The sequence below is a fragment of the Chaetodon trifascialis genome, chromosome 13, assembly GCF_039877785.1.
Source record: "Chaetodon trifascialis isolate fChaTrf1 chromosome 13, fChaTrf1.hap1, whole genome shotgun sequence".
In the NCBI taxonomy this organism is placed as follows: domain Eukaryota; kingdom Metazoa; phylum Chordata; class Actinopteri; order Chaetodontiformes; family Chaetodontidae; genus Chaetodon; species Chaetodon trifascialis.
In genome coordinates this window covers 10,661,516-10,676,260 of record NC_092068.1, presented here as the reverse complement: position 1 = coordinate 10,676,260, position 14,745 = coordinate 10,661,516, and the positions used below count along the sequence as shown (strand labels likewise).

The 14,745-nt window shown below is 42.3% G+C and overlaps 1 protein-coding gene across 5 annotated transcripts in view; it reads right to left on the bottom strand.

Moving 5' to 3' along the window:
* Window positions 1-14,745, bottom strand: part of macrod2 (mono-ADP ribosylhydrolase 2) — a 402,757-nt gene that overhangs the window by 275,178 nt on the left and 112,834 nt on the right. For all 5 annotated transcript variants that reach the window (XM_070977971.1, XM_070977972.1, XM_070977974.1 and 2 more), the window contains exon 4: window positions 4,536-4,565. In XM_070977971.1, the coding sequence (XP_070834072.1) occupies window positions 4,536-4,565 (30 nt within the window). The remainder of the gene's footprint in view (window positions 1-4,535; window positions 4,566-14,745) is intronic.

Here is a 14,745-nt window from a genome sequence, read left to right as displayed (position 1 = left end):
CAGGACCCAGACAGAGGATAATGGTTCACCTGGAGGTGACAGGAAAAGAAAACAGAGCTCTTTGCATAACGAATAGAGATAGAGATAAGCATGGTGAAGCACTTAGGAATCTTGATAAAGGATTATCCAAACATGTCCGAAACTGGATACCTTTTCTTTTCTCGGGCATGCTGGAGCAGTCTGTCGAAAGAGCCGGTGCTGTAGTTACTGCACAGTTCTGCTGATGTTGTCCTTCTACAGTCGGATAAATTTATTATAGGTTCTCACACTTCACCCAAAGGTCAGAGCTGGGACATTATACTCCTTGTGTTAATTAGATTTGTAATTTACAGGCCTTTGTATGCACACCAGTTTCTCCGCAGAGCCGCTAAGCATCGCCTTGTTATGCCATTGCTATTCCACATCTGATGACATCTTTAGCTGCAGAGGAAGGCAAAGAACCACATGAGCACCACCACAGCCAGGCATAATCACAGCAAGCATAATTAATCCCATATATTAGAATGTGTTGGTACTTGCCATGACTCACACCACTGTTTAGGAAACTTATGAGAGGGGAGTGCTGGGGGCACACAGCACTACAGCCTCATGTTATGTAAGCAATGACAAAGGCTGGTGAGTTCAGTGAGCGTTAGCAGCCCGTGGCCAAATTAGCCCCAGTCAGGACGTACAAAACAGCCGTGCATGTGCCCTGCTGCTTGACGGCAGCAGAGAAAGGAGGCCCAACGTGAGAAGAACGATTTGTTTGGGTGGTCTAGTTAAAGCCTAGTGCTAAATGGGCAACGATTCTGGTTAGAATGCTAATGAGCCAATTCCCCTCCTGGATGGAGACATCAAAGGCAAGAGGAGCTCCCTCTCTCTGGCTACACAGGGCTTCATGGTATCATTACATGGCTCAGTGTGCGCTTGCATCCGTGCGTGTGTGTCAGTGGGTGTGTGAGAGAAAGACAAATGGGGGGGGGTTAGGAAAGATAGACAATATGATGTTTACATTAGGTCTGTCCTTTTGGGACTGTGCCAGCATCCTGGCTTGCTGTGACACACATCACACGAGCAACCTGGTACCATTCATAATTACCCTCTATTCACAGAGGCCTCATTTAGTGTGCCATTATCAGAGATCATTGTTATTTCCCTCTATGTACGTATGGAATCCCAGTGAGACCAACATGTCTAACGTAGATAACAGTGCTATTTTGGTTAACCCCATTGTGTACATAATACTGAAGACATGCAACCCAGAGAGAATTCCCATCAGTGATTTCTAAGGATTTAATAGAGCATCGGGGCATAAAAAATCTTTTCTTGAGGTTTTTTTTTTTTTTTTTTTGTCTCCATAACTAATGCTTGGAATATAATAATGTCTTTTTTTGGGTACAGGACAAATCTCACCCAGAGCTTTATTTTCACTTATTTCCACCCTATTCACATGGCTCTGGCTGCAAGCCAACTAAACAATCACCAGCATAAGAATTTGCCATGACTTGGGAATTATCATATTACGATCCATCGGTGTGAATCTATACTGATTCAAGAACAACCCGATATCATCGACGCAAGGTTAAAGCATCAATCATTATCGTCTTCAAGATGCACGAAACAATGATGTGACATGATGAAATACTCAGGAAACACGATGAACTGGACCCTCATGCTAGCGCTAATGTGTCAGGTGCTCACCATCTTTTTTTTTCCACAAAAACTGAACTGCAACTCTAAAGAGGGATGACTATCACAGCTGCTCTTATTTCATGTACAGAGAAATGAGGCCTTGCATTCAGAGTCTGTACAATCTTCCCAATAGTTTGAGTCAGATTCACTGTCTGCCTTTCTATCTCTTGTAAGCTGTGCTGTATATTGAGTAATTAGCTTTGATGAGGTTGTTTTTGTACTGTTTTTGTCACACAAATGTAACTGATTGTGTTGTAATGTTATTATATCATATCGATCGGAGGCCCCTGAACTGAATCAAAATTGTGTCATGGCAGACAAAACTTGTGATTCACACCCCTTGCTTATCACACTTGAGTTAATGATAAGATATACAAACAGGTGACGTCCTTCTCTCAAAAAATACCAAGACATATTGGGGAATAACAAAAAATCCCCAATTCCATGTAAAGCCAGGAAACTTCTAAAAGTGTGTAGGTGGTAAACTAACTTTTCACGCATAAACTAAAGACTTTGTCCAGTTTTTACACACTGGTAGGAGGCTCACCTCCAGAGCTGTGAGAATTAAACGTGGCTCAGGTGTGTGAGGCCAACATGATGGATCATCCTGCGGTGAAGCTGCCCCTCTGCAGAGCCCTGAGAAGACAGCTGCGAGATAAGGCCGGCCCTGTATGAGAGCACATCTCCTCTTTACATCGATCCTCACCGCCACCAAGGCAGGAGGTCTTCACATGCCAAATGATAGAGGGAGAGGGAGGGCCGGGGTGAGAACGGAGAGAAGAGTTTTGCAGGTTTAGCAGGCACCTTCGAGCGATAAAGACACTGGAAGATAAAAGCCCTCTTGGCCTCGTCCAGATAAAAGACACGTTGTAGAGCTTTGTTTTGGGGAACAGAAAATACCATTTTCAGCTCTTTGGTTGATGATGTCAATCTCTCCCTGGTTATAACTATCCCCTCATTTTTTAAGCCAAAGTAACAAAAACAAGTGTCACAAGACTGCACACATGAGAAATAATAAAATAACAGACTTGTTGTGGTCATTATTAACATGACAATATATGAGTCTTAGCATTTTCCAGTTAATTGACCTTGTATCTTGTGCCAGTAACTTGGCAGGAATAGCATCGCTGGGAGTCAATTAAGAATGAAAGGAGGCTTTGCTCTGAAAAAAAGGCACTGGCTACAATTAGAATTCCTCTAGAGTTAATAAGCACAGCTGCAGGTCACAATCAACTGAAATGTTTTCTTGTAAAGTATGACATTAATTGACACAAAAGATCTCACATTTCAGTGTTGGCAGCTGCGCATTCGACTTCATTTTTTGTTGCTGCTGTGTTGAAACGGAGCAATCTGTAATACCATAACGCCTGTTATTAGTTGGAGAAGAACCTGGATCAATCAACACAGCTGCGCGTTCTGAGATTCGGAGAACTGTGAAAAGGTGATTTGCCGCAAAATAACAATAATGAAAACATAATGACAAAAAAAATTGCTTCTATTGTTTCTCTGTACGTGGCAAATGAATACTGAGAGTCCAGTGCAGCCGAGACAGACACCAATCAGGAGGACAGTACAGCCTACTTTACGGGGCTTCGCTTGGTTATGGAGACGCATGTTCGTGACCTCTGATCTCAATCACAGACGTTCTTCAGATGGTTGTGCGCTGAGGACCTCTCCATGTCACTGATACAGATTAGGATGCAGCACTGATACGCAACAACGGCTGGAAAGTTTGCAGTCTTAAACCATGTAGCAGACCAGACGAGGGCCACTCCAGAGCGCATGATTAGATGTGAATAAGATTTCAGCAGCTCCGTGTACGCTTTAATGGACACCGTGTGCACTGAGCAGTTAACTATGCGGCGGCTTTGATGTTGCTTTGTGCGCATCCTTTGCCTGTGATGACTCATATTTCATGCCAGGTGTTCAAATTCTAATTAATAAATAAATAAACACAGAAGGAAATGCCATCCTGCAGAGTTCAGAAATCTGTCTTAATGTGTTTTTTTTAAAACCATTTTTTAAAACTACTCAATAGAAGGACTCTGTAATTTGGAGGAAAAGTTTGACAGTTAAAATCATATGCAGGATAACATTTTAATAAGTCACCCACAAAATTATCTCTTTTTTTCTGTAACTGCAAAAAATATAATTTCGGATAACTCCTACGACACAAACACCAACACAAACTGTGTAAGAACATTTCACAGATAAGATGTACAAATCTCTAAAGCCCTGGTTAGGACCACCATGTAGAAGTGAAGGCCGTCAGGAGACGGTGACACATTCAAAGTGACAACCGGCACAGATGGATAAACAGACAAGGCCGGAGCAGTGACCTTATTTCATTATCATACCATCCCAACATATCATCAAAAATTCCCCTTCGGACGAAAAATTAACATTCCGCATCTGACTGGGTGCATTTTACCCCAACCTCATCTTACTGTGGCCAAGAATGATTATTTCAATCATGTCACAGTAAAAGTCAAATTTCAGAAAAGAAGAACAGTGGGATTGGGCGGTAGCATTCTACTGGAGTTCCCAACCCATTATTCCCACACCACGCTTGGCTGCCTCAGATTTCCTCCATCGCTTTGATGATAATGTTCTTCGGCAGGCTGCTAAAGTAATGACCATCTCTTAATGTGGCACAGTGCAAGGTTGCACTGCACAACGCTCTAATGTTTTGGCCTTACATTCAGCCACATTTAACACAAGCACTTGGAGCGAAACAGACACTAAAGTCTGCCATGAACCCACGGAACAATGTAGATGTGCCAACATGCTGGATCTGATGAGCGCAACTTTAATTGCTTTAATACCAGTGGAGCCAACAATGAAAAACAAAGGTGTTCACTCACCTCCTCCTCCTCCCAGAAGACTGGAGTTTGCTGAAGAGAGAGAGAGACAAAAAAGAGCGAGTAAATTCCAAAGAGAAAGCAAACATTGATTATTCTATACAGGCAGCGACATTTGGATATTAAAATTTGGATTCAGCACAAGTATGATTTTTCATAAACACAATTATTTCACTCAACTCATTTGTGTAATCTAATGAACCGAACTACGACTGAAAAGTTTCACCGAGATTGACAACAGAACAGAATGATTCACAAAAAATATTCAGTTCACTTTCTCAGCCCTCAAAAGAAAACCGGCTGGTGCCAAGAAGAGCCTGAAATTGGCTTGAATGATTATGCAGTTATGTTACAAATGTTTTTGTATCACTTTCTCAGCAAAAACCTGTAATCACACATTTGCATAGCTGTACCTGGCAATACATTTTTTTTCTTTTTGCATTTCTATGCTAGCTTCAAACAACACCACAGTCATCCAAAGGTAACACGTAACAAGAAGGTCATCCAATAGTTTGTTTATCACACATCCAATAGGAAAAAGTGATCGGTGTGTGTGGCAGTGCTTTTCTTTGAACATTAAATTAGCAAGTTGGCAACAAACTGGTGATTCAGCCAGTAGCTCATTTCATATTCGCTCCTTAGCAGATTTCTTCCTTGGCAATATGACAGGTTATGCTCAATAAAACATTGTTCATTAAAAGCAATTAACAGTGGCCCGGAGTTTGCGACAACTGTAACAGGGTAATCCAGATTTCACCATGGCTTTGTGTGGCCTTGTTGTTTCTTCATTGAATAATGTCCCATAAATGACTGAGCATGAGATGAGAGGAGCTCTTCAGTGAAAGTCCGCTGATCTAATAGTGTGAGGCTTTGTTTTCATAAGTGATTTAAGACTTATTTGCACTGCCTGGCACAACTCTGCTCCGCTCGACTCGATTCGTTTTTGGTACCAGGTACTTCTCTTGATGTCGTCTCTCTCCGCAGATTGCACCCCCTCCATTTGGCGGGATTCTGAGCTGATTGCCATGGCGACACCGCGTGAAACTACCGAGACATTATCTTCAACACGCCACAAACACGGGAACAATGGAGGACATCAAAGGGACGGCTGTTTGTCACAGCACGGAGACAAAAAAAAAAAAAAATTCAGCTGAAGAAAACAAGACAAAAGACTGGTAACAATAAAAAAAGAGTTGGAAACTCCAACATCAGAACACAGACGATAAGACAACTCCGGTCAAGTGACGTTTCCCTCTGACCCAGCAGTGGTCTGAAGTGTTACCACCTTTTAGTACCAGGTACCGGGTACTATTCACAACTCTTGCCAATGGAAAACCAAAAAAGAACGTTGCCAACTGAGTCAAGTCGAGCCGAGCCGTACCATGCAGTGAAATGAAGCAACAGATATGAAGGACACCCGCAGAGCAAAGCCTAGCTGTCATTCTGTTATCAGCTTGAAGACAGATAACTTCGCAAACGCCGTATGACCAAGCTGTGTTGTCCATGAGGATCTCCAACATGAACCGTAACTTAGCAGTTCAACAGAAGGTAACGTTCCATCTGAGTGGAGAGTGTATCCTGAAAAATGAATCTATTTTCATTTTGCTCTGCCAGTCAGTCAGTCAGAGACATCCGGTGCACATGAGAGGAGAAAGATTAGAGGGGATTTAAAGTACAGCTGTTAATTTAGGTGTGACTTAAAGTAGGTAGCTTATGTGTTTGAAGTGTAGTTCATACAGCGGGCATTGGAAGAATCATACAGTGCTACATGCCTTTAATGATCTTCAGTTTCAGCTTCGGCATTGGCTATCATTAGCGGTGAACGCTACCCCATTACAAGCTTATTATTTCTGGAAAACGTTCTGGTGCACAAGCAACAGATAATGAACGTATGGTGTAGCATTGCAGTCCTGTGGCTGCTTTTTTTTTTTTTTCTGATTCCGTGCAGAAGGGGACTTGTGGAGTTCACTCAGTTTCCACACCTTTCTGTGGCACCATTATGGCTTCGCATTGTTCTCATTTGAGCACCACACATATGAGTGGGCACCAGGACAAAGAAAGCTCTCCCACTGCAGAATTTGTTTCATCAAAGGGCTTTTGTTATGTGTGTGTGTGCGCGCATACAGTATGAACATAACATACACACACAAGAAACAGCAACTCAAACAGGGATGTACTGACAATCCACTGTCATGTTTACAATAGCACCTCTCCAGGTTTTTCTGTGATGAAAAAGATGCTTGTGCTCTTGCAGCCTTTGTTTAGCTCTGGAATCTGTCAGCTATCAACAGCAAGCACACAATTCAAATGTGCACTTCCAGAGCAGGAAATGTTCTGTTCATATTTCAGAGGCATGGATAAATGTAGGAAGAAAAGTAAAAAGCTTTACTTGGCAGAGATACTGGCGTTAATTTCATTCATGAAAACTACGATGGAATATGTTCATCAATGACCTTTTGACCATGACTGAAACGAGACAATGACAAAACAGCACCAATGTCATTAAACACTCACTGTGACTACATCCACATGCAATATTGTTGACGAAAAAAAAAATAAAAACCTCTCCTTTTTGACAAAAAGAGGAGACAAAATATTACTGAATGCTTCTTTTTTTTTTTTTTCGCTGCAGTAGTTCCATTTCCTGTATATCATATCAGGACTACACAGGCAGCATACAATGAGCTAGTTCACTTTAGTTAGGACTCGGTGAGTGTGTATGTGTGTGTGCCTGAGTGAGATAGAGAGAGAGCGTGTGTGTGTGTGTGCGTCAGTAAATGCAGATTTCAGTCATATACTGGTGTGTGTGTGTGTGTGTGTGTGTGTGTGTGTGTGTGTGTGTGTGTGTGTGTGTGTGTGTGTGTGTGTGTGTGAGATTGTGCACATGCGTGCATGTGACTGTAGCGGGGCAAGTCTGCACTGAATGACAAACACTGATGTTTGCACTAGTCTATTTAACAAAGCAGTAAGAGCTTCAGTCTAAAGCGAGCAAGCCTAAAGACTAAACGCCTTGCAATCCAGAAACAGCACAGTATGAACCAACACCTGAGCATCTAGCTTACTAACTGATGTGAGGTGATGCTGTTTATTTGTCCTTCACGTTCGCATCAAAATGAATTTGATTGGATTTGGCATCAAAATGAATCTGATCTGGCATCAACTGGATCTGGATGTGTTCCTTCAATTGATTCCATCAGGACCAAACACTTTCCACAAATATGCATTATTAATCATTCAAACACTGTTTGTCATCAGATAATCATAAGATTAACAATGATTAAATTGACAAAGAAATTATTGGCTTTGGCTGGATTAGCTTGACTGAAATGTTCAATATAATCTGATGACTATAAAAGAGTAAAATATCAGTCTCATTAAATACTTACAGTTTTCTTTGACTAACATAGGACTGAAATGCCCAGACATGCAGTATGCACACCAGTATGTAATGTTTCTCATGATCTAAACGTGTTAAGCTTGTAATCTATCATCAGTATAATGAAAGTAATAGTTTCAGTGGCAGCTACGTGCAAGCAAATAGCATGCTAGTTTTCAGCAAAGTCTATCGTCATTGTCGAGTCTCCTGGAGAGTCTTCCTATTCCTGAGCTATTAAAACACTGGGGTTTAATTACCTGACATTATGGAAATGCATACCTGAGGGGGGTGCTTCATTTACTCCACATCTAATCAGAGATTGGAGATGTGGTTGCTAATCAGTCTGACACAACTCTCCTGAGTGTGCGTGTGTATGTGTGTGAAGTGCAGTGGTGGTAGTAGTGAACTGGGTAGTCTGTGGGTTAAGACGTTAGACGCGTTCCAACCACATGTGAGTTGGTGTGATCACGGCGGCAGCCCACTGGGAGATTAAGAGCGTTCGACAGCCATCTCATCTCTGCAGCGGGGTTTGATAAATATGGAAGCAGGGAGGGGTAAAAACGCTGCTTTATGCCTTTTCATTTCCCCTCTCCCTGCATCTTCTCCTTTTAATGATCAGAATGTCATGAAACATGTTTCGGCAGTTCATCTTAAAGCACACTGTGCTGCTTTTGCACACAAAATATCTGTAACCTACAGTCAGTGAGCTCAGCCCACAGCCATGCCTATCAAGGGAGACGTTAAAATCCCAAAATGGATGGGGACTTGCTTTAACAATCCCTCTTCGAGCATGAGACAAATAAGAAACAGCTGGTAGAGAGGCTAACCTACAGCAGAGCAGCCCTACACTCTTGGCACCAAAGGCTGTGAGCTTGTCCCTTATTCAGTATGACTTGCCTGAGAAGTGCTTCAATTATCCCGAGTGAAAATCAAAGCAGAAATCCATATTTGGCCACATCCACCCCATAATGCATATTTTATAGTGTGTGTATTAATTATAAACTAGCTCTCCTTGCTGTTTGTGCCTGCCCTGGGCTCACTCTGGCAATCTTGTGGTGGATCAACACATTTCTGCCTTTAGGGAAGCACTGGGAGAGCCAACAATTAGTATTATCAGAAGACCATTATCTGTTTCTTCTACAGTGGTTGAGTGCGTACATGTGCAGTTGTCTCTTTGAATGTATGTTTAATGGGTTTTCGACTCTGCCATCCTTTTTCGGCGTCCGCTGGTGCGTGGCCCCCTCGAGAATCTCGTGGATCAATTTTTCTTCAAGGACAGAGAAGAGCTGCATCTCCATTTTGAAAATGACTGCAAAGTTCCCATCACATTACACAAAACACCGCAGTGATCTTTGAGCTTTAATATTTCAGAGAACCACCTGAATATTTCTTGCAAAGATGAGCCTTGAAAGTCTGCAATGACCCAGTTAATGAGAGGAAAAGGGGTAGCCGAAGGAGTGGGCGTTGACTAGGAGTTTGTCAGGGGTGCTGGTGAGAGTTGTCCCAGTAGTAGCCACAACATGGGTCATAAATCTCAGTGGAAGGGCTCCCCAGACTGCCTGGAGATGGCAGGTCATTAGGAACTGCTAGTCCACAGCATTAGGTTGGCCTGTCAAACACATGCCTGAACTGTCACTGTGGGAGCACCCACTTCCTGTCTGCCCTTTGAACTCCTCACCCCCACTGCAACCTCATTTATCCCTCAGCCAATGACAATGCAGTGGGGCCACTGCTGTGTGTTTTCACAGCAAGAATATATTGATAACTGAACCCAAGCTGGAGAGTGTGACAGGCCCGTTTTATGGATTGTGGCACTGCCTCGCACACACAAACACAGTGAAAAGGAGTGGTGAAACCACCCTCTTGTCTCACTGTGTCCATGTATTTGCAGAGCATTCATAAAAATGGCCTGTGTGCACTTCAGTGTGCGCGTCCTGTGTGTGCAGAGGGCAGCGAGGCGTGGATCTGGGTTGCGTGCGCTGTGTGTCATCAGCAGAGCCCTAGATCATGCAGTTAAATGGGAAGTGCTAGTGCATAACCACAAAACCTCAAGGCAGTAAACAGATCCACCGTCTACCTTCTGGTCCCTGCCACCTTAACTGAACCCTTTAAATATGCTATCCATTGAACACACTCTCACCTTATCCTTAGCCTCTTGCACGCTTCTCAATAAGCTCAGAGGTTAATAGTGTCCTCTGCTGTGACTTTGGGATAAAAGGTGGGGTGCGGATACTAATAAAAAAAAAGTTTTATGGTTCAGGTTACCGTCTCTGTTGCAAATAGATAGGTAGCTGAGTCTAAAAAAATCTTGATGCAATTCCTCAAGCATGCCGCCACTGCTCTATATAATGCTACCAGCCTATCTGTGTTTGCAAATCTTGAAGGTATTTTAGCTGTACTTTCAGTCAATATATCCAAGTCAAATTAACTGCGATATGGACGATCCTTGCTGTTCTTTAGCAGCTGTATGGTGCTTCATATCGGCAGATTTCAGTGTTACACCCTGCTGCTCTTAAAGCGTGTCTTACCTGTCCGCAAGAGAGGAATTCTGATTTTAGTGAATGTGATTCCAAACACACAAACTGTCCCAGATAAAAGCACAAACTAGGTCAATCGAGCTGCTCTTTGTAACCGCGAGTCACATCATTTTTTTTTCCTCCATTCTTCTGCTTTAATTAGAAATCACAGCTAATTTGACAGGCACAAATTAGCATCTACAACACAATGAACGGCAAACGGATGGCCTACAATGATGAAGAAAATAGCTGAGAGAAACATAGAGCCGATCATTTGTAGACTTGCTTGACACTTAGATGGTCATTAGATGTTCTTCCCCATAGTGTTCTGATGTCTAACATGTCAGCTCTGACACATCGATGTTCAAAGAGTCAGTGGAGTGAACGACTTTGGCAAATTCTTTTTGAGTGGAATAATGTGCTACTCCACACAGACACTTTTCCACTCCACCAGCCTTCCTAACAGGCACTGCTACTGAGCCCGCACACACACGTAACCACGTGCACGAGTTCACACGTGTGCGTGCACTGACAGAACAACACAATGCAATTGCAAATATTCACACTAGGATTTAATATCTAGAGCAACCCATGCCATGTTGGTGGGGCTCTGTGTTGAATTAAGGCAATTCTAACCTTTAATTAGAGGGGCTCTTTTTTCTTTTAGTACCTGCCGAAATTCGCACAAATAGAAATAAAACTTAAACGAGCCACCAGTTGTGGGATGAGAGAGGAGAGGCAACAGTGCTATTTCTTATTTGTGGCACATTAAAAATGCATGTTACACCACACATGCTGCCTCGCCTGATAATACTGGTTGGCATTTTTGTTCTTTATAGCTTCTAGTGGTCCCTGAGGAGCCTGACTGAGCCAGACAAACTTGTGGTAGAGGTGGCACGATCCAAGCAGCACATTCACACACACACATATTAAAAAAAAAAAAAAAAAAAAAAGCCTAAAGCCTGGCTCATGCTTCATGTGGAATAAAAGGCAGTGGAGTCAAAATGATGCAACTCTGGCTGAAACAAGTAAGTGAGGCTCTACTCGACACAAGCGTGTGCAATATGAACAAGTTCATTTGACAATACCGATCAGAGCACCACTTCAATACTGACATGTCGAAGCATTCTTTGAAGTATTAAATCACATGCCTTTGACATGACTGATGTTTCAGGTTTCATTGGTGAGCAGAATGCTGCTAAAAACAATAAGATACACAAGAAAAACATTGAAGCTGGCACACATCAATTTAGACAAAGCATGAAAGCTGAAATCTTCAATCTGCCCCGAACAAAGAGAATCTGACGTCTGGTCTTTCAGCACACGTAAAAGAGGAAGTTCGCAGCCAAAAAGAAGTGATGCATTTTGGCTTTAGTATCTGCAGTGTGTGCAGGTTGGGTAAGCAACTTCAACACTGACAGTCTAGGTTTGCATAGCTTGTCTAATCCATCTTCACTGTGACACGCAAACATTTTTCATAAAAAACAGCAAATTCAATTTAATACTGCCAGCCTTATGTTCCCTGCCTTCCACGCCAGCTTACAGTAAGTTACAGGTTTTTTCAGCTCTGTGAAATTTTAGGAGGACCTTGTCGCAGACCATGTTTGCCATCCGCTGGGTTGTTATATTAAATTGATTTGGTGCAGGTAACATACAGCAGGGCTCATTTCTCATGTGTACTGGTGCTCAGCACAAAACAAAATTTCCTTTGAGTTAATTTCCATTCATATTCTTAACTGCACTTGTCATATAGAGCTGATGGTTGAAATTATGTTGTTTTTGCAGCTTCTTTTTCAAACTGCAGCATGAGTGTTATGATGTCTGAATGTATCAATGTGACAACATGCTGGTGTCACAGTGATTAATCCCTTTCCTCCGCAGGCTTGTCACCTTCATAACAAAGCAACAATACCAGATGCCAAAGCCAGCCCACACGTCTATTGTTATAATTACCTGACCTTCAAATCCACATTAATGAGCCCAGGATGATCCCATTCTCTTTCATCATTTGGCTTCCGAGCCCTCCTTTTATCTAACAAGGTCACCTTTCACAACATTGCTTCTCCCTGAAATACACATCCCCCTCATAAATATACATCTACCTGCATCTGCTCAACCCCCAACCCTGAGAAGGGGAGCTTGGAGAAATTAGAAGAAAATAAAGCTGTAGGTGGGCTCTGCAAAGTGCGAGTTTGTATTTCTTCTGAAGTTGACACAAAGGGAAAGTCTATGCCACCAAAGTTAGACACAGACAACAACTTTCTGACAATTGAAGTGTTACTTAATAATTGTTTGGAACACTAAAGACACAGCCTGTTAACATGAACGAGAAAAACACACTGCAAGGGCTCTGAAGGCACGGTGCAGGGGGGCAGCAGAGAGAGCAGGGTTCATTAGATGAAGTTGTTTCGATCCCTTCCCACTATTTTAATCACAAATGCGCTGTGGTTGTCACAACAACAGAAAAACATCCGTGGTTTGTCAGGAACCACAAGCACAATCTCAGAAAAACAACACATTCAATTATTCATTTTATTCTATTATATTTCAGCCACATTTTACAGTAGGACTCGTTGAATTTAGAACATTTGGAAAAGGTGAAACTGAGTTCCACAATAAGCCCAACGAGGAAATCCCCAACACTTACCAGCTAATATTAAATAATGTCTATGGCTACAAATTCCCACATAAATGCTCAAATTAAAATACACAAATTAGACAAGTTAATGACACGTGAATGTTTAAAGTAGCCTGTTCTCGCATATTTTAACGCTTGTCTTGACATCTCAGCGCACCTCATTGCTCACAAGCCTCATGCAGAACACTACCAACAGATGAGACATTCAGTTCATGCATGCTAAAAAAAACACCCATAAAGAAATGAGGCTAAGCTAGATATTCAACATCAGTTTTAATATGCAAAACATTACATAACCCAGCAAGATATTTCAACTGATATTCACCAACCCTGTGCAACTTCGAAGAGGCACCATCACTTCTAGTTGAGATGAAATAGGTTATCTGCAAACTTCACAGGGCTCACTGTCACTGTGGAGCTCCGGCAGGATTTGGGCCAGCAGCTGCACATTATGCTTTTATCCAGTCACATTTCTGGATTTACTGGCCTCGCGTTAATGCAGCCTCTTCCTTACTGGTGATCAGGCATGCTGGTATGGTAAAGACCCGCATGGATCCTCAGGGCCTTCACAGTTCACTACCCCCAGCTAGGTACCCGCCCGGCAGCCAGACAGTTCCCCTCACTATATCCAAAATAACACAGCTGGGATTTCTCCAGACCGAGGAGCCAGGACGGCATTAAATTGGAGATCCTCATCTACTGAACTGTGGTTTCTGAGTCTACTTCCTTACATATCGCTGCTTTCTCTTTGCAGAAAATAGAAGTGTGGAAATGAGGGCCTTGCCCTCGATAGCCAGGCCAAGGTATAGACACTCAGAGTTAGACTCTATATAGCTAAAGTGCAGAACATTGCATTAAGGAAGAGTGCATTGTCTTTTTTAACACCAAATGTATTTTAACTTCTCTTACTTCCTTAGTAAAATGCACTTAACCGGCACTTAAGAGAATCCATTCCCACCAGCATCTATTTCATCACAGTGGTGTAAGTGTTGAGGTGATGTGTGAAGTGAGCCCTGGCTCCAGAAGTACTCCGTTTATGTCACAGATCTCCCTGGAGCGCCAACAGCAATCAGGCTGGAGCAACTCAATCATAGGTCCAAAGGAGATACACCTTATTGTTGATGGTGCCATGAAAAAAAAAATCACAAAGGCATCTCCTTTTGTGCTTATCGAGCATGGAGGCCAAAACAGGTCGTGTGTCAATTAAAGGAGGAAGTTCCTCGCTGTCATAATTCTACAGCTTGTTTGTAGAACTTATTAAATACTAAACTATAAAATCCTATAGTGCTGAATAAAGCTAACTTTTACATCTTAAAGCGAATGCAAAAATGCCAGACATTCCTTTTGCCTCAGTACACAGCACTTGTAGAGACTGATGCTCCTAAATCAAGTGTAACAGAGTCTAAATGAAGACACGTCAGTTCAGTCTACTGCAGTACATGATGAAAGCTCTTAAGCCAATCCTTCTTGGCTGAGAGATGATCTCACAAATAACGATACCTGTACTAACATTAATAGTGACAGTTGTAATGGTTTGATCATAATGGGAGGTATTTACTTTGAGACAGTTGTTTACTCCCCATACTTTGTAATGGAAATAAAACAGCTTCGCACCTCAAAGACAATGTCTTCCATTGTGCGAGCTCGACTCACAGCTGTCCCAATCACAGGCCACATTTTTAG